Source organism: Telopea speciosissima, chromosome 9 (genome assembly GCF_018873765.1).
Source record: "Telopea speciosissima isolate NSW1024214 ecotype Mountain lineage chromosome 9, Tspe_v1, whole genome shotgun sequence".
Classification (NCBI taxonomy): Eukaryota; Viridiplantae; Streptophyta; class Magnoliopsida; order Proteales; family Proteaceae; genus Telopea; species Telopea speciosissima.
In genome coordinates this window covers 63461161-63481951 of record NC_057924.1, presented here as the reverse complement: position 1 = coordinate 63481951, position 20791 = coordinate 63461161, and the positions used below count along the sequence as shown (strand labels likewise).

Genomic DNA, 20791 nt, shown 5'->3' with positions numbered 1-20791 from the left:
CCAGGCACAGTATAAACGTCATGACCGTTCCACCCCTATGAAAGGTGGAAATCCCATCCTTCAAGATGCTTTCACGATCCGTTTCATTGGCCCTACTCATGCACAAGGCCCACACTCTCCCACAGAAAATCCTCGCCATATATTTTTATATTCACTTGACTTCAATGTTACAGGTATTCTACTCCCAAAAAAAAGAGTTACATACGCATCCCCTAAAATGCACCCAATATTCTTCATGCCTCCCCCCTTAAGATTCTGACTAATTCACACGCATCCCCTGAAAATTCCACGTACCATCTCTAATTTTTCATTTAAAACCATTTAAGTTCACGACAGGCGTTAGCATCCCCTGAAAATTCCACGTATCACCTCTATTTTTTCATCTAAAATCATTTAAGTTCACGTTAGGCGTTAAATGCTAAAAAATGACCAAATTACCCTTTATTTTATCTTTTTTATAATTTGAAAAGACTTAATTATCTTGACTTATTTGCTAAAATTTGAAAAGACCAAAATGCCCTCATCTTATTTTACACTGTAGATACCCAATACTACCACTACCACCACCACCACTGCCGCAGTGAAGCCCCGTCTCTCTCCTTCACTGTCGTCCATATAACCCCTTCTTCCACTGTAAAGAGGAGATAAAGAGCGCAAGTGAAGAAGGAATATACGCTAAACCCAATCACACTCCCGGAAACTATAGCAGCTTCTCTCCAAGCGGCGGCTACACTCATGCAACGGACCCAGGTCAGGGCATCAGCTCGGGTTAGATCCTCACAGAGCGTTAGCAAGACTTTCGGCTACGAGCTAGCCGTCGCCAGACTGACATGCTCTCTGCAGAGCGACTTCAAAGACCTAGCCCTAAAGTACGTCGATGCCACCAAGATCGCTGGTTTCGCCCTCGCTACCTCAACCCTTGTCGTTTTGGTATGCCGCCTTCTCCTTTCTCAATTTGGGTTCAGGGAAGTTTAGATCGTTCTTTCTCAAATTGGGTTCAATGAAGAAAAAATCTGTTCAAAATTTCTATTCGAACTTCGATATTAATGACCTTTGCAAGCATAAAATTTCTTCTTACAGGGAGCCGATGCAGAAGGAGTGCCCAAAAGACTAACCTACGATGAAATCCAGAGCAAGACGTACATGGAAGTGAAGGGAACGGGAACTGCAAACCAGTGCCCAACCATTGAAGGTGGTGTAGAAACCTTTGCCTTCAAGCCAGGCAAGTACAGTATGAAGAAGTTCTGCTTGGAGCCAACGTCGTTCACTGTCAAGGCCGAGGGTGTGAGAAAGAACGCCCCAGCTGAATTCCAGAAGACGAAGCTTATGACCCGTTTGACCTACACTTTGGACGAGATTGAACGACCCTTCGAGGTTGTCCCCGACGGTACAATGGTGCTAGAGGTGGGGCTTCACGGTGGTGATGGTGTTAATGGTGGGTGGCGGTGGTGGTGGTGGGGTAGTATTGGGTATCTATATTGTAAAAGAGATGATTTGGGGAAGATGAGGGCATTTTGGTCTTTTCAAATTTTATCAAATAGGTCAGGGCAATTAGGTTTTTTTAAATTTTAGAAAAGATAGAAGAAAATGTGTGGACTTAAATGGCTTTAGGTGGAAAAGTAGAGGTGGTACATGGAATTTTCAAGGGGTACGTGTGGACTTGTCAGAACTTTCGGGGGGCATGAGGAATATTGGGTGCATTTTAGGGGTATGCGTATTTAACCTCAAAAACAAAAAATTGTTATAGGTATTGGTTTCGAAGACCATATTTGGACTCCGGTGATACCAATATTGACACATCCTGTGTGGGTCTGTTACTGATCCAAGACCGGACAGGTTTTGGCCAAACCATTAGTATTGGTCTAGTATCAATATCGGTATTGGGCGTTATCGTTACGGATTGATCTCCCCAGAACAAAAGACCGATACCAATTAAGTACCGGCCAATAAGACCAATGCAATAGGGATACCTTGATTCATGCTTGACTTAGCTGTGCTATGGCCTATGGTTATTAAAGAGAGAAGTTCTTTGTGGGTGGAGTGTATTTCCCACGCCCCGATAGAGCCGGGAGTTGAAATGACTCCCTCTCTCCCATGAAAGGTGGATAATTCGCTCCAATGATGCCAATATGCGCTCTCAATGTCCCACTGTGCGTAGGGGTCACACTCTCCCATAGAGAACGCTCTCCCTCTTATTATTTATGTGGAGTGGTATATTAATGGGATTAAAATACTCTGCAATGCGCCCAATCTGGCAGTGCACTACAGTGCAACCCTGAGAGCTCGACACGTGAGAGAAGCTTCATCCAATGGTGCAAGCTTGATGGTGCATGTTTTAATTTCTGGTTTAGATTTGTGGATCTGATCCAATACTTTAGCATACGGTATCAGTCTCAATTGATATCAATACCGTCACAGATGAGATCAGTCATATCGAATCGGATTGGACTATTTTACCCTAAAAAATATCAATACACCAGTTTTTGGACCATTTTACCTTCTCACAATATACGTATGATTTGATACCGATACCTAATTAATCCATGATTCGTATATCCCTCCTATTCCAGTACCACCTCGATCGTTTCTAAATTTTAATCTTTCCGGGAGAGGTGTCTAGCTCAATTGAAAATTAGTCAACCAATTAGCCTGAATGATCGAATTGTTTAGTCATTAATTTAGATCCGATGACCATTACAACAACCAAGATTGACAATTCAATATCGATCTAGGCCGTTCTTAAAAACAATGTTAATTTGTATCTAATAAGTACTTAAGTTTCATAGAAAATTGGTAAGTTATTGGATGAACCACCGCCCCATTGCCATGATCCCTACATTATTAACATTAACAATATAGTTAGTAAGTAAGCCCATTAAAAAAATAAGTAAGATCATGCCAATTCAAACTTAATTTCTAATTAGGAAACAAAGAATACTGTTTTACAACTAGAAAAATTCGATCCATCATCCCTTGGCCAATTCTATTGGAAATGGATTACGGAAAAATAATTATCCATGTAAAAGGAATAAAATGTTTGTGGAAACCACGATGTAAATCTGAATCATTCATTTTTATGAATTTTATAATTTATATTGTTTGTTCTCACTCAAAATTTGGAAAGTGCACAATATTATTTAGAGTACCGGTATGCATGCATGGTGTTAGGTATTTCACTGATACGTTAAAAACTCCAGAGCTGATGAAACGCATTAAATCAAGTCATTTAACCTATCCCATACTAGGCTGACCTAATCTAACACCAGAGTGAGCCCCATTAAGCACATAACACATGGTCATACAAAAGAGATTGAGAGTGTTTCATTGAATTGATCTCTACAATTTGACATATGGTTAATCTAGATTATGTTCTCTTTATCCATGGAACAGTAAAAATTAAAGGAAAATTTGTCACAAATATTAACGAAAATTTTATCAAATTTGAAGGCAACACCATTGATATTGATATTAATAATCATTCGAGCTCTCTACTTTGCTATTACATAAGAAATATTAAAATCTTTTAGAAAGTTAATTGAGGAGGTAGCCAAAGAAAAGAAGAAGAAGAAGAGTCGGTTGTTCTTAATCTTTAAACCTCAAAGCTCTTATAGTTGTCCTTACCTTTTCAATGCCCTTATGAGCAATTAATTAATGTATATATAAAATGGAAAACAAAATACATATATATTATGGCCGAAAAGGAGCAACTTAAGCAGCAACTTAGTGAAGCTAATTAAGGAATGTGGAGGCCATGAGGATGAGGAAGAGAAGGAAGAGGAGGATTGACCCAATTGCAATTCTGTCTGATTTCTCCTTCATGAATGCCTGTGAGAACTTGGACATTTCCGAGGTTGACCATTGACACAGCAAACTGAGAGGTGAACATATAGGGTTGACCAGCCAATGCGGTAACAAGAGGTGCAGTCCTTGCATCCTCGGCTAGCTCTTGATCTGTGGCTAGCAATCCCATCTTCTTCTCAAGATTAGTGTAGTAAATCGCATCGAATTTCATTGGGGTTGTCCCGTCAAGCTCTACATATTCTGATGCCCATCTGCATTTTCTTCTCAAGAAATTGAGATACTTCCAGTCAATGGATGGATCAGGTTTTTTAGTTCCATTGAAGTTATAGAGCCTGAACTGTAGGGAATCACAGGTACTCCTTCCAATGGTGTGTGCCCCTGAAAATCGAAGAAGAAGAAAGAAGAAGCCCATTTCAGTCACATGACAAATGTCAAATGATGATGATAAATAATGGGTTAATATATATTTTGTTGGGATATCCACGTATAAGGCAAAAAAGAATAGTTAGTTCCACATCGGATATGAAAGGGAATTTGGATGGATTAATAAGTACTTGATTGAGCACCCTCTCCTTAAAAGTTGAGTTTTTATTTTGAGGATGAGACCCAAATTCCTAACATATTTAGGATTAATTAATTACCTGAGAGAACAACCAAATCAACAATATTCAAGCCACGAGCTTGACAAAATTCAATGAGTTGAGTGACAGTTTCATGGCCCATAGGAACCATATCGGCTTCCTTAGCAATGGAAACAAAACCATCCTTCCTTCCCAAGGGAACCTCCCAGAATGGACCACCAAGCTTGACAGTAGCATCCCTAGCTGCAGCTGTGAGAATATCAGCACAAGACACGGTCTTGGGGCAACTCTTCTCAAGCTCTGCTTTGATGTCATCTATCAATTCAAATCCTCTGAGAGTCTTGCTATTTGGTGCCTGTCTCTCACTCCCTACATGGTTTAGTAGAATGGAAGCATCACATCCCTGCATAACAACAGATCACAAATTAAATGTACAATTATTAATATACACCATTAATCAAGCTAGTCTTATTACCATATAGATATAATTAAATTTAATTAATTACCCTAATGGCACAGTCGTGGAAGTGGAGCCTGAGAATCGCAGCCGCAAGTGTGTAATCACTGTTAACCCATTGATTCACTTTTCTATAGATAATGGCCTCTGCTTCAGGGCAACTATTTTGATAATAAGAGATAGCCAATGACTCTGCTGGCGGTACAACCATCCGTCCCCAGACTGACACCACGGCCGCCAAATGAATGACAAAAACAAGAAAGAGATGAAGGGAAAGAGAGGGCTTCATCTTCTTTCTTCTTTCTTCTTCTTCTTTTTCTTCAGGAGAAGCCCAAATTACAGAACAAGAGAGAAGGGGAATGCACGTTTGAACGTACTTTGAAGTCCTCTTCTTCTTCTGTGGCTTGTCTTTATATATATGAAAATACTTTGAGGAATCAGAGAAGAGATACGTGGGACGCATATCAGTAGCAAAGCAAAGTTGACATGCCCACCTCTAATCACTTCTTTTTTTTCCTCTTTAAAAGAATAGAATATTAATAATAGTAATGTGTTAGGATTTATGAAGGCACGTCTTGCTTTATAATTGGATTTGGGAATACTACCTACTACTCTTGTATGAGATTAATTTATCCAATAATTTAAACTTGCAACCAAAAAATAAAAACAATATAGAGGGAGGTCCCACATAAGAGATTTCATGCACCAAATCATCATTTATAAGATTGTTTTGACTGAAATATTATCATTCTCTATGTAATTATTTTTAGAGTAAATTACTCCCCCTTCCCCTCGATTATGCTCTAATGACAAACCCTTTCCCTGGATATTGAGTAATGACTCTCCCCTCCCCTGTATTAACAAGATTCTATCAACCGTACCCATTCTATTAAAAATGACTGTTAAGTGATGACATCACCTTAAAAATATTCATTTAAATCCCAAAATGCCCTTATTTTTGTGATATTTCAATAATACCCCTAACCATATCAAAACCCTAAAAACATCTCTAGACCGTTTCTCCAGTGTGGGTAATGGTCACCACCGCCGCCGCCGCCGCCCTCACAATGTCCATAACCATTGTCGCATCCACCGTAGAGCAAGAAAACCATCCAATATTAAAGAACGGTTGGTATTTTATTTTTTTTTGGTTGAACAGTTGGTGCTTTCAAGGTTGGGTACTGGAGGTGATGGCAACCTTTTAGATAAGATGGTGATTCCTGATCATATCCTTTTTTCATTGTTTCTCGTTCTTCTTATCTTTTCTTCTCAGTACTCAGGTCAGATCATAATCTCTCTATCCTGCGCATAACTTCCTAATTTGTTCTTTGCAGTTATTAATCTATTGGTTGTGTTTCTTGTTCTATAATTTTAGCTTTTAACTCTGTTTTCAAAATCAATCGTCAAAACCCAATCTTTTCACTGTTTTCCAAGAATGCTTCTTCAAGTAGGAATTCTAAATTTCTCAATCTTAGAATCTAACTTTTTTAATTATGTTTTCAAATCTAGGTATCACTTTGGAATCTTAATTTATCATTGTTTTCAAAACCAGATTTTTCTACTGATTTCATGGAATCCTAATTCCAACCTGTTTTCTTAAATCTCCATGTTTTGAATCGAATATTGAGTTTTGAGTTAAACCTCAGAGAGTTGAATGTTGCCTGGTTGAACAGCATGTGGACTGTGGGACTGTTGGTATCTTCCCTAGCTTCCTCCTTTCCCCCAGTAAGCCTTCTAATCTCCCTTTTCTCTTTCTGTTCCTTCCTCCTTTTCTTTCTTTTCCTCCTCCTTCCTGTACCTCGTATCATCTCTATTCTGTTCTGGCGCTAGTGCTGGTACAGCAAGAGAGGCATCAATCTCCCTACAATTTCCTCCTTTTAATCTCAAGTTTTGGGACTTCATTATCTAGTAGTGGGCGATCCCTTTCTTCTGAAGCTCTGTTCAAGATCCTACTAGACTAGGAAGTTTCATTTGAATTTCAGGTCTAGTTCTTCATTCTACCGCCAGATCTAGTTTCAGTCTCCTTCGGTTCCTTTGTTGTTGGTTGTTCCGACATTATAACTGTTCTATTTGGGAGGACTAGTAGTGGGGATCTCTCACCTCATATTCAACCTTGACCATATGACAGTTTGAACATCTGAATTCTTGCTGGACTTCGGTCTGGAATTATTTTGTTGGGATTTTCTAAAAAGTGTCCTTATCTCTTATTAGACGTGTGGATTTGATGTTCAGGGTCGTGACTTTCGAATCGATACCTGTTTTGGCATATGTTCATTTTTTGTTTAAACCAGACCGGGTGGATCGTTTGGGGTTATATTGGGGCATTTCTGTACTTTTTGGGCTTTGGATTTTTTAAAAAGTTTCCTTATCTCTTATTAGACGTGTGGATGCGATGTTGAGGGTCGTGACCTTCGAATTGATACCGACTTCGGCATATGTTCATTTTCAATTTAAACTAGACCGAGTGGGTCGTTTGGGGTTATTTGGAGGCATTTCTGTACTTTTTTGGGCTTGGGATTTTCTAAAAAGTGTCCTTATCTCTTATTAGATGTGTGGATTTTATGTTGAGGGTCGTGACTTTCGAATCGAGACCCATTTCGACATATGTTCATTTTCGATTTAAACTAGACCGAGTTGGTCAATTGGGGTTATATTGAGGCATTTCTGTATTTTTTTTGGCTTTGGATTTTCTAAAAAGTGTCCTTATCTCTTCATAGACATGTGGATTTGATGTTGAGGGTCGTGACTTTCGAATCGATACCTATTTTGGCATATGTTCATTTTTTGTTTAAACCCGACCGGGTGGGTCGTTTGGGGTTATATTGGGGCATTTCTGTACTTTTTTGGGCTCTGGATTTTCTGAGTTATCATCTCCTCACCGTGGACACCCTTTGCATTAGTGCGGCAGGAAAAGGGCAAGGAGAGAGCATGAGTGAGGACGGTGAGAGGGGTTGCGTTGGCAGCAGGGTGGGGGTAGAGTTGCAAGAAAGGGATTGTAGGAGGAGGAAGAAGAAGAAAATTCAGAAGAAGGAGGGGGTAATATAGTCTTTTCTTATCACTTAACAGTCCTTTTTAATGGAATGGGTACGGTTGATAGAATCTTGTTAATACAGGGGAGGGGAGAGTCATTACTCAATACCCAGGGGAGGGGTTTGTCATTAGAGCATAATCAAGGGGAGGGGGGAGTAATTTACTCTTATTTTTATTTTATTGTTGTGAAAATTTTTCTATGAGAGATGTCCAAACATAAACTGGGCGAGATGACACCCCACCCCATGAGAAGTGGAAATCTCATCCATGCGATTCCAACCTACACTCGGACTCTTCATGCACAGAAACCACGCTACCCCACAGAAAATGCGTTCTGTAGAATTTTTCTTCGATGTGCATTAAAGAAACACCTACGAATCTACTAAGTATTTTTGTTTTTTTTTGGTAAAAAATCTACTGGGGTTGTTATAACTCCTTTTATTTGTTGAAGGTTCGATATACCTTTTATTATTTTCTAACATCCACTAAAGTCAATGATGACCATCCATTCTAGGTGAATGAAAAGACTGGTCTTGTTTTTTTTTCTAACCATTCAAATGAATTGAAGGGAAAAAGATACAAGGATGCAACCATCTCTCCAAGATGAGTTTTTCTTTACTCCAAGGATAGGTAAGGTTGGGCCTAGGGGTGCAATAGGGCCGGGCTGGCCCAGTATTGAAAACACAAACCCAGCCCAGTCCATCATTGGGCTGGAATATCTCACCTAGACCTGGTCCCATTGGACTTGGGGCCATCCGGGCTTGGTCTTTTTTTTTTTTTTTACACAAAAATGAAAAAAAATATTTTTAATATATACGAGACATGATTGAGCTCAACCTAAGGCCTCAGCCTAGGTCTGATGTGGACAAAACTTTAAAATCCCAACCTTTATCCAGCCCGTAGGCTAAAAGCCCAACCCAAGCCCTGCCAGACAGAGTAAATTTTGGGTGGGCACGGGTTTGTTGGGCTAAATTGCACCTTCAGTTGGCCCAATCTAACAATGTTGGAAAAGAGGGAACTTCTTGATCTCTATTCTTTTCCGGTTGATGTGGAAAAGATTTTGAAGATTAAACTTCGCCTTTTTCCTAGTAGTGATAAGTTGGTGTGGGTAGCAGCAAGGAATGGTATTTATTCTATGAAGAGTGTTTATCATCTTTTAACTAATCTTAGAGCATATGAGGAGAGACAACAAGCATTTACTTCTTCATTATCATCCCGAATCAGAATTTTAGATGCTGTTTGGAAGAGTATTTGATCTTGTAAAACAATTCCTAAAATCCAACTGTTCTTATGGAGATGTTGTGCTAATGGGCTTGCTGTAGGAGATGCATTAAGGCGTCGATCGTGCAACATTGATTCACTATGCATTGGTTGTGGAGGTGAGGAAACCATTTTCCATATTCTTGTTGGGTGTAGTTTTGCGAAGGCAATTTGGTTTGGAAGTGGTTTGGGATATATTTCCCCTTCATCTGGAGATCATTATAAATCTGGTTTTTTGTCAAATTGGAGTTCCTTTTCTACTCTAGGCAAGGAGCGAAGGCACCAACTCACTTCTCTTTGCTCTTTTTTACTATGGTGTTTATGGATTGCTCGATGTGATAATATTTTTGGGAGGAAAGATTGGCGGCCTAAGGAGGTAATTCGTGTGGCAACTAATGCTCATCCGGAATTCCTAAATGGTAATATGCTACCAACTTCCACTTCAAATTCTGTTTTGGATTATAATGCTCTTTCACATGATTCAAAAAAGACTCCACCACCTCAACGGTATGTCAAGGTGAATTGTGATGCTAGCTTCTACCAAGGAACAACCAGCAGTGGTCTTGTATTTATATTTAGGAATTCTGCAGGGGCTTCTCTTCATGCTGTTTCTATACCAAGTTCGTTCACATCAGTACTTGTTGGTGAAGCTGTGTCTATTCGTTCGGCCTTGTTAGAAGGTATTTCTGAAGGATATGAGCTTTTGCTGGTGGAGACGGATCATAGAGATTTGGTGTCTTATCTTCAACGTGGGTTATTTAGCCCATCATTAGAAGTAAAACCTCTAGTGATTGATAGTCCTATTTTACTTCTTGTTTATTTTCATACATTCCAAGGGAGGTCAATAGTGTTGCTAACTCCCTGGCGAGGAAGGCGTTGTTGGTAACGTAATCAACAGTTTGGCCAAATTTTAATCCATGGATCCTAGAGTTATGTTCTAAAATTTGAAATCCAAAATGTTACACAATATGAAAATAAAATAAGGGAGAGAACGCGGCAAAGTCATGACCTCCTAAAAAAGTAAAAGACAGAAAAAGTCTTTTTAAAAAATCTTATCGCTAGAGGAAGGGCTTGAACCTTCGACCTTGTGGTTAACAGCCACACGCTCTAACCAACTGAGCTACTCCAGCAATGAATGAGTAAAATAATATTATTTAATTTAATAAACTAAAATTTTAAATTCACACATTTGGCATCCAACCTAGAAGAATCTCCTTTCAAAAACTAATATGGTTTGTATGACGTCAAGTGTGGAATTATAGAAGAGCACTGAGCACCCAACATCCTTATCCTTTTTCTTTTTTTTTTTAAATCAATTCTTTCAACCTCTCCCAATAGCTTATGGCCTTGTGCATTGAAATTTGAACATCTAATACAAAAATATATGTAGGGAACTCTTGATATTTAGACATTCTAGAACATGGCATCACAAGAAATACCTACTTTTTCAGCTTTCGTTTGTTGCTGGGTAATGGACAAATTTTCTATGTATTAGTGAATCCTGATTATGTGTTAGAGAATAGTCAAACTGAATTAAAGTCCTGTTTGGTTAGAGGTGAAGCCAAGTAAAATGCAAATTAAAATAACCATAAAATGAAAGTTCGTAATCTTAGCGCAGAATAATCGTATGACTAATTCATATATTAAACATATTAAGTATGTATTTTTAATTCACCTTTCAACCAAAATCTCACTATTACTTTAGTTTTGTTTTACTTCACTTCTAACCAAATGAGGATTTGGCTCAGCCTGTTCCTTATGAATTCCAACCAACCATTCAATGGATAAATTTCCCTCCTGAAGGGCCGTATCTAAGTTTCATGGTTCAACTCGATCAAATCTTCTGGCCTATTCTTGCATCTGTATTTCTTATCTAATGTATTTTCAACTGTTTTATGTATGAGATCATCTAAATGACACCTCTACTGGTTTATGTAGAACTTGTAACATTCTATTGATTGACAAAACTTCCTTAAGATAGGAGTAAAAAAGAATTTACAAAATATTTTTGAAGTGACTTATCATTATGTCATTATCAATAGCTATCATTATTTTGTATATTTTTTTGAATATGAATGTGAAATGATAGAATTTACCTTCGCTGAAGAAAAATATATATATATTATATTAATATGGTAAAAAAGTAAGAGTACAAATTATTTGACACCCTAAGTGATGTATAAAATAATATATGCATTGATTATTCAACAATATTTCAAAATTTTAATGTGCCTCATGGTGAATCAATCTAATTTGAACGGAAAAAAAAGTTGTTTCCACCTAAATCAACAATGCCATAAGCATTGGGCATTTGCAGTATTGGTCGCTTCTCTTTGTCATATTTCCATATCATATATCGGAAAAGAAGATGCTAAATGGCTAATGCAACTTCTATGTATTGTAACTGCACGTTGTTATATCACTCCTCAAAAGAGGAAAGAAAAAATTTCAGACTCTTGAAATCATAAATCCTTATTGAATCATATGGATCATTGGAGAAGCTTGAAAACAAAGAAATTTTTTAACACCTTGCACAAAATTATTAATTATTGTGCTTGTATGAGTAAATTAATTAAGGGATTTTCTTATTGGCACCCTTCAAAGTGTCAAATAATTTGTAACCTTTGAGTATTACATATAAGGGAAGCAGTTTTCTATACGGGAGTATGGCTTAAGCCAGCACTCCCATGTGTCTATCTCTCTCCTCCTTAAAACAAGGGGGGTAGAGGTGTCTTTTCACATGGGGGAGGAGAGAGATAGACACATGGGAGTGCTGGCGTAGGCCACACTCCCGGGTAGAGATCTTTTTCCCTACATATAATTTTTTCTTTTTCAATTAGTTAAGACAGACAATTTTTCTAGTGTCGATAAATATTGTCATTTCACATGTATATTTCAATATGTGCATGACAATGTGACAATGACAGTCTTTTGATGTTTAATTACCATAATAAAGACAATGACATCTTTTGATAATGACAAAATGACATATCATTTTAAATTTTTTGAAAACCCTTTCATACCCTTAATTTAAAGAACTTTTAAAATAAGACAAAGGACAATTAAAAGAAAATGTGTCAAATTCTAAATACATCTATAGAGATGTTATTTAGACATTCCTACTATTAATTAGCATCATAAAATAGGACACAGATCCTCTCCGACGATTGGATGGACAAATTTAGGGCGAGAGAACGAAAAACAAAGAGGATAACAGATCCAATCACTATAAGATCGAGTATCCATAAACCATACAATAAGGACAATTTAATTTTGTATGCTCATGATCTTGCTATTTGTGTAGGATTCTTAAGTTGCATTAGAAGAAAGAGAGGCTCTCCTTCTTGGCTACCACACTGACTCTAAAATTATTTTTGCCATATATATGAATGGTGATTTTTGTGAGAAAGGCTTTTTTCCTCCTTGGTTGATGGAGCTTATGACGCTTTGTGATTCTAGTTTTGTTTATTGATGAATTAATATCGTTTAATTAGAAAAGGAAAATGGTCAAGTAGTGAAATCAATAAATTAAGATCATTAAATGATTAAAATGGAAACATTGCATTTTTTTTTCTTTTCTTTTTTTGGGATCAATGAAAGGTGGAGAAATGCCTTGACCAAGTGATCTTATTCAAAAAGCAAAGAAAAACAAGAGTATGATCCCCTGCCAGAGAGGATGAACGGATTTAGAATGAAATTAAGTTGGTGGTTAATTGAAACTACCACATGAACCTTAGACAAACTAAGAACAACAGCCCACTTAGCAAAAATTTGGGTCTCGTGTTCTAAATTTGGGATTAACAGTCCAGAGTCTTTACTGACATGCCAAGTTCTTTCTTTGTCAAAGTTAAATGACTAGTTCATCCTTTTCAATATCAGCTCTCTTGAAGATGAGGCAGTAGTACTGCTCCCGGCCAGTATCATCGATCAAGTCAGCCACCAAGCTGGGCCGGGTTCAATAACCATGCATGCCGCCCTAGCTTTGAACAAGTATTATACGCACTACTACTTAACAAACCCACATCATATATATCCCTTCAAAAAAAAATGTTACTTGTATTACCACGTACATGTCACTAAGGCAAATGTTTTTTGAACCAATTAATGCTAGAGTGGAATATTATTTAATACATTCTAATATTCTATATATGCAATTAAATAAGAACTCAAAAGCATTAATTACTTAGCTAATCAACTAAGCATATGGCTCTTAATTGATTGCCCTTTTGTTAGGAATAAAATTAAAACACTTGTCCTGTAGGGATCTAGCTAGGGATGTAAATGAATAGTCGAAATCCGTTTCCGTATCCGTGTTCGTATCTGTTTAGCACTATCCGAATCCGTCCGAAAGCTAAACGGATAAGAATACGGATAGACTATAGCTATCCGAAAAGCTATATTTACATGTAAACGGATAAAATATCCGATCCGTTTAGTACTATTCATATCCGTCCGAAAGCTAATCGGATGCAGATGTGGATATAACACTATCCGAGCCAAATCCGATCCATTTACATCCCTAATATTCCTAGCTAGCTAGGAGATGGTAGGCCTGACTCTCGTGCTTCACCGGGTAGGACTTAGGAGGCAAATGTGGCCCCTTAATTGTTTTCTCAACGGAGAACTGCACTGTGAAGTACTTTTTAATTATGTATTAATTAGCAGTAGTAGTTAGTCAAGTGTCTGTGGGTCAAGGTATGGTCCTACCACGAATAGTGGATTTGATACTTAATCTTAATTGGTATATGATACACCGTATTATATCCATCCAATCCCAAGGTGACACCTAGAAGCTTGAAGCCTAAGAAGCACGTTCCGCCCAAGATTCGCATATCACGTGCAGGGCGGTTAAATCGGTATAGCCATGTCAGCATAGGCGGTTAAGGAAAGTCCTAAAGGCGTTCTGAATGGTAACCGTAATTCACGTATGGAAAGATTCTTAACCGAGAACGACTCAATCTTTGGATGAAGAAGAAACTTGTATAAATAGAGGTCATTGAGCCTCAATTAAGGGAGATCAATCAATTAAGAAATCAAGATTGTTTCAAGAGAGTTTCAGTTCGAGTTCTTTGTTTCTTTTATTAATTAGTTTCAGTGTTGCAGAGAGAAAACCTCATAGCGAGGCAAGCATTATTTTTTGTGCAACAGTATATAATAAGATTTTGTTTTAAGTGCCCTAAGACCTGAGTTATATATTCCCGTCAACATGGGCAATGGATCCAGGCATATATGCACCCTTGTTCATAGAAATTAATCCATGCATGTTCAAATTAAAATGCATACCAATCATAACACTAATATTTTATGTTAATTATAAATATAGAGATCCAATCAGCTGTTTTCTTACAGCCTAGAAATTAAGGATATGTTAACTTTTAATTTTCTATTTCTATTTTAAAAATATTTGCCCTTTAACTTCAAAGAACAGTCTAATCATGCATATTGAAATAACGAGATGTTACATACATAGTAGTACAGCAAAGTACCCAATACCTAATTAATCCAAATTGGATCCAGTCATTCATAATATAACTACCCAATCCAAATTGAAGTCATGTTGAAGATTATCCTAACCTAATTAACAAGAAAAACTGGTCAGCAGGGTAAGGGATGGAGAGAAAGGATAATGGATAATTTTTAATTAGTACGCAATACAAAGTCAATAAGTTGAAGAATATCCAATCCAGTGTTAATTAACATGAAATTAATTAAGGTGGTCAACAGGTTAAGGAGTGGAGAATAGGGAAAAAGGTAGTGTCCAAACTAGATTTAATTGGAAAATGTTCAAACCAGCTAGTTGGATTAGTGTAGAGCTTGTGAGCAAAATGAGCTCCATAATTAATGAGGAACATGTTTATATTGGCTTGGCTGCCTGGTTGTTATAATTCAATGAAATTGATGTTGAGCACAAGAGATTCCCTTTAGAGATTCCCTTTATATGCATTCTTGTTGGTTCTGATCATCAACTCCACCCCTGTTTATTTGTGTGATTTGTACATAATCGATCCCTGCTGTCAACCATTTTTTTTTTTTTTTTGCCCAAATTGAGTTGGTTTTGTTTCACACACAAAAACACAAACACCTGATGAAGAGGTTGAAGCGCTGACTTGGGAGATACTGGTTACATACAAACCACTTTTAAAAAAAGAACAAAAAGACACAAGTGTTTGGTGGCTGAACCCAATAAGAACCAAAGCGTATAGATTAGTTTTGATGAAATGAGAAGAACACGTACCAAACATATAAAATAAAATAAAAAGAAGCATTCTTATAGAGTAAGTTGCGAGTCTGGTTTATACGAACAGTTTTCAGTGGGGACTCCGGACTCTATTTGACTTTGTAACCCTCATTCATCATTTCAAAAATCCAAACCACAAAACCATTACACCAAAAAAAAATAAATAAATAAAATTCAACCGCTCCCTCAATTTTCAATTTTCCAACTCCATCTAAATTGAAGAGTAAGTCCCACACCAGTCTTGCCTTGTTCTGATCTTTTTGGTGTTTCAAGTTTCAACCCAAAAAAGGTTTCAACCGAACCAATGTATGTATCATTGCGTATCTATTGTGCGTATTCCAAAAGCACTCTGTGGTGTGCTAGCAAAGCACTTCCATATACTATGAAATTTTAATGTGGAAATTAAAAAAAACAGAGTAGTTCGGTGGTTATTAAGGACATTAATTTAGGAGAATGTTATAGATTATATAATTGTCTCCATTTCTCTGTCTCCAAGCTTCTCGTTTCTTCAACCCCATCAAAACCTTTGCAAATACCGAGTCTTAACTACACTAGTAGTTGCGTACTAGTGTCTACATGCACTCGCCCGCCCACAATTCTGGCCTCCCCAACTTGCACGTCTTCATCATGCCCACCAGAAGAAGAAATTCAATTCAACAGTTAAATCCATTCTAGCAGCAGTGGTAGTAGAGCAGGGTAACATGGTGGAGGCAATGGGCTTACAATTAGAAAAAGAATTAGAAGCCATCTTCATTAAATCACTTCTCTTGATCTCTCTAGCCTCTTTAACTGTCGTATCAGCCTTGTTCACACGAGAAACACGTTGACATCCAGATTCTTTCAGCTGTTGCAGAGATGGCAACAAAGTCAAGGAAGGTTGTTTTATCTGTTCTTGTTCTTCTTCTGTTCATGTTGATGGGTTTCGAGTCTCTGCTGGTAGTTTCTGGCCAGGACTCGCCGACTCTAAGAGTGCTTTTGGAGGTAAAGGAATCGTTCGTTAATGACCCATTAAATGTTTTGGAAGGATGGACTGCAGACAACCCAGATTTCTGTAGTTGGAGCGGAGTTTTTTGTGGGTTCAACTCGGTTGATGGCTCGTCTCAAGTGTTAGGCCTTAACCTGTCCGACTCGTCCCTTGCCGGTTCACTTTCACCCTCACTCGGTCTCTTGCCTTACCTGCTCCACCTCGACCTCTCCTCCAACCTACTCACAGGGCCCATTCCACTTCACCTTGCTAACCTCACATCACTTGTCTCTTTGCTGCTCTTCTCCAACCAACTCACCGGCCCGATTCCAACCCAACTCGGATCCCTCACTAGTCTCCAAGTCCTTAGGATCGGTGACAACGGTCTCACAGGACCAATTCCCAGCTCTTTCGGTGATCTCTCCAACTTGATCACTCTTGGTTTAGCCTCTTGCAGCCTCACTGGTTGGATTCCACCAGAATTAGGGCGGCTCGAACGAGTTGAGAACCTGATTTTGCAACAGAACCAACTCAAAGGCCCGATTCCAGCTGAGCTTGGGAACTGCTCGAGCGTCGTCGTCATCACCGCTGCTCTTAACAATCTCACAGGGACAATACCGAGCGAATTGGGTCGGCTCAGCAACCTTCAAATTCTCAACCTCGCCAACAATACTCTCTCCGGCGAAATTCCGGCCGAGCTAGGTGAGTTAAGTCAACTCGTTTATCTCAATTTTGTAGGGAACCGTCTTGAGGGTACCATTCCCAAATCTCTGTCCAAGTTGGGAAGTCTTCAGAATCTGGATTTGTCCATGAACAAGCTCACAGGAGGAATCCCTGAAGAATTTGGCGACTTGGGTGAGCTCATTTACATGTTGCTCTCAATGAACGAACTTTCTGGTGCTCTCTCTGGAAAAATCTGTTCAAACACAACCAGTTTAGAATATCTGGTTTTGTCTGGCAATGGGTTTGTCGGGAACATTCCAACTGGGTTCAGGGATTGCAAGTCGTTGCAAAGATTAGATCTTTCTGATAATACGCTTGAGGGATCAATACCCATGGAACTGTTTGAGCTGCTGAATCTGACTGATCTTTTATTGAACAACAACAGCTTGGTGGGCTCAATTCCTCCATTCATTGGAAACCTCAGTAATCTTCAAACACTGTCTCTGTACCATAATAATTTATATGGTAGTCTGCCTCCGGAGATTGGGAAGCTCGGAAACCTCGAAATCCTCTATCTCTATGAGAATCAGTTATCGGGGGAGATCCCTATGGAGATAGGTAACTGTTCCAGCCTGCAAATGGTTGATTTTTATGGAAATCAGTTCACAGGGAGCATTCCAATCACCATTGGAAAGCTGAAGGAATTGAATTTTCTTCATATCAGACAGAATGACCTCACTGGCGAAATCCCTGCCACCTTGGGTAACTGTCAACAACTAACTGTCATAGATTTGGCAGATAATAATCTTACCGGTGGCATCCCGGCAACCTTCGGATTGCTTGAATCCTTGCAGCTGTTCATGCTTTACAACAATTCTCTTGAAGGTAGTCTTCCAGAGGAACTAGTGAATATTGCCAACCTGACAAGGGTGAATCTTTCCAATAATAGATTGAATGGTAGCATTACAGCACTGTGTGGCTCGCGTTCTCTTCTTTCTTTTGATCTCACTAACAATTCTTTTAACCATGAAATTCCTCCCCAGTTGGGCCATTCGCCTGCTCTTGGAAGGCTTCGGTTGGGCAGCAACCAATTTAGCGGAAAAATTCCTTTGACCTTGGGTGAGATCAGTGAGCTCTCACTCCTAGACCTTTCTTATAATTTTCTCAGTGGAGTGATACCTGTAGAACTCTCACTATGCAAGAAACTCACCCACATTGATCTGAACAATAACCTTCTTACCGGACCAATCCCAACGTGGCTGGGAAGCTTGCCTCAGTTGGGTGAGCTAAAGCTCTCCTCGAATTCATTTGCTGGCCCTCTCCCTCGAGAATTATTCAAATGCTCCAATCTCCTAGTACTTTCTCTCGACAACAATTCACTATATGGGACCATTCCTCCTGAAATTGGAGATCTTGTATCCCTCAATGCCCTCGACCTCAGCCACAACCGATTCTCCGGGCTTATCCCTCCAGCCATCGGCAATTTGAGCAAACTATATGAGCTCTGGCTCTCATGGAATAGCTTCAGTGGCGGAATACCGATTGAGCTTTCAGAACTCCAAAATCTGCAGAGTGTGTTGGATCTCAGCTACAACAATCTTACTGGTGACATCCCACCTTCTATTGGGACATTGTCTAAACTTGAAGTGCTTGATCTATCTCACAATGAGCTTGTTGGGGAAGTCCCTCTCCAAATTGGTGAATTGAGCAGCTTGGTCAAGCTTGACCTTTCTTACAACAGTCTCAGTGGCCAATTGGACAATCAGTTCTTGCATTGGCCAGCCGAAACCTTTGCTGGGAACCTTGGCTTGTGTGGAATCCCACTTCAGCCCTGTGACAACTCAGAATCCAGCAGGCATCACTCTGGTCCCAGAACAGCATCAGTGGTGGCAATCACGGTTGCCTCAACTGCAGCTGCTGTTGCTCTACTAATACTAATGCTTGTTCATCTGTTGAATAAGCACTACCGATCTCTCAGACGAGCACACGAAGTGAACTGTGCGTCCTCTTCGAGCTCCTCACGAGCACAGCGGCGACTGTTCTTCCAAGGTGGCACCACCAGGCAAGAATTCACATGGGAAGACATCATGGAAGCCACCAACAATCTAAGCGAGGAGTACATGGTTGGATCAGGTGGGTCAGGGAAGATATATAAGGCAGATTTACCCAATGGAGAGGTAGTTGCAGTCAAGAACATATTGAGAAAAGACGATCTCCTACTGGATAAGAGCTTTGCCAGGGAGGTTCGGACCCTTGGCAGGATAAGGCACAGGCATATAGTGAAGTTGATGGGGTACTGCAGTAACAAAGGAACAGAAATAAATCTGCTGATATACGAATACATGGAGAATGGAAGTGTGTGGGATTGGTTGCACAAGCCATTTCTCAGTGGTAAGAAGAAGAATACCTTTGATTGGGAAGTGCGATTGAAGATAGCAGAAGGGTTAGCACAGGGCATAGAATATCTCCACCATGATTGCATCCCACCGATCGTTCACAGAGACATTAAGTCAAGCAATGTGCTACTTGATACCAATATGGAAGCACATTTGGGTGATTTTGGGCTGGCAAAAGCACTTACAGAAAGCCATGACTCGTCAAACACCGAGTCAAATTTCTGGTTCGCTGGCTCTTACGGTTACATAGCTCCAGGTACTACTCTTTAACTGCTATATGTATATGTTCTTTTCTTCAAAATATTCAAAACTGTTGCCCTACTAAATATTTAGATTGATTGAATGGTTAAAATTACCACATCAACAGCTTTTTTGGGTTACCCAATCAATGCTGATTCTCTTACCTTGGTGCCTCACAGAGTACGCGTACTCATTGACGGCGACGGAGAAGAGTGATGTGTATAGCATGGGTATTGTGTTAATAGAACTCGTGAGTGGACGGATGCCCACTGATGGGATCTTCGGAGTTGATATGGACATGGTGAGGTGGGTTGAATCACATTTTGACATGCCGGGACCTGCTCGAGAGGAATTAATCGATCCTTCTTTGAAACCGCTATTGCCCAATGAAGAATGTGCAGTGTTCCAAGTGCTCGATGTTGCACTGCAGTGCACAAGAACCGTCCCAGCAGAGAGACCATCATCTCGGCAAGTATGTGACCTCTTAAGACACATATCTAACACAAGGAGGTTTCATTGTGAGAAGAAGATTACAACCCATAAACATTAGAAAAAACACATGAGTGTCCTTTTCATTTTCACTGTTTCAGTTTTTGCCACCCCCCCCCCCTGCAAATCTTCTTGTTATTTCCTCGCTGGTGCAATCCAATACTTGCACAGTTTGCGTAAATTGTAATTTTACCATTCACTTGTTTCTACAATTTATTCATTAAATATGAACAGTGATAAGTATAAAGGGAGAGAATGCTGGGTACCCACCCTCCACTAACTCTGGAAAACTTTCCCCGTACCAATCTCAACTTAAGTTATTTCAGTAATCTTCTTTGAGAACTTGAGGTCAAGCTCATCCGGTCATCCAGGGAAGAAGAAGAGACTGGCCTCAAACTTTCGACCATTGAACCACAGCGTGCTTCATAAGGTGGGAAGGTAGTCATAATATCAAGACCAAGAAGATTCTTCGTATCACTAGTTTACACCAACTCTCATACTCGCTGTTACTATTAGGACTTCCAAATCACACACCAAGCAAGGCTTATAGGCCTCGTGTTTTACCCTAATTGATCAATGCAAGAGGGTCTTCTTCCTGCTGCTGTTGCTATATCAGTCCAGACTCCTTGGTTTTACAGGCTCATGACCTTGGGATTTTCCATTTATTCATGA

General features: G+C 39.2%; 4 protein-coding genes and 1 non-coding gene across 5 annotated transcripts; 3 read left to right on the top strand and 2 right to left on the bottom strand.

Annotated features, from left to right (window-relative positions):
• Window positions 1–37: 37 nt before the first annotated feature.
• LOC122639263 (oxygen-evolving enhancer protein 1, chloroplastic-like) lies at window positions 38–3507 on the top strand. The gene is made up of 4 exons (XM_043832079.1): window positions 38–173; window positions 653–930; window positions 1081–1404; window positions 3448–3507. Exons 1-4 carry the CDS (start codon window positions 38–40, stop codon window positions 3505–3507), a joined length of 798 nt encoding a protein of 265 aa, XP_043688014.1.
• Window positions 3508–3733: 226 nt separating this feature from the next.
• Window positions 3734–5056, bottom strand: LOC122639262 (peroxidase 7-like). The gene is made up of 3 exons (XM_043832078.1): window positions 4889–5056; window positions 4443–4785; window positions 3734–4179 (listed from the first exon to the last, which is right to left on the bottom strand). The coding sequence occupies exons 1-3, from the start codon at window positions 5048–5050 to the stop codon at window positions 3734–3736; spliced, it is 951 nt and encodes a 316-aa protein (XP_043688013.1). The 5' UTR covers window positions 5051–5056.
• A 3813-nt stretch (window positions 5057–8869) lies between these two features.
• LOC122639261 lies at window positions 8870–10015 on the top strand. Its single transcript, XM_043832077.1, has 2 exons — window positions 8870–8993; window positions 9192–10015. Exons 1-2 carry the CDS (start codon window positions 8870–8872, stop codon window positions 10013–10015), a joined length of 948 nt encoding a protein of 315 aa, XP_043688012.1.
• Window positions 10016–10185: 170 nt separating this feature from the next.
• Window positions 10186–10259, bottom strand: TRNAN-GUU. Its single transcript has one exon. It is a non-coding gene; the product is annotated as a tRNA-Asn (tRNA).
• Window positions 10260–16222: 5963 nt separating this feature from the next.
• Window positions 16223–20180, top strand: LOC122639259 (LRR receptor-like serine/threonine-protein kinase GSO1). The gene is made up of 2 exons (XM_043832076.1): window positions 16223–19646; window positions 19810–20180. Exons 1-2 carry the CDS (start codon window positions 16223–16225, stop codon window positions 20178–20180), a joined length of 3795 nt encoding a protein of 1264 aa, XP_043688011.1.
• The last annotated feature ends 611 nt before the right edge of the window (window positions 20181–20791 follow it).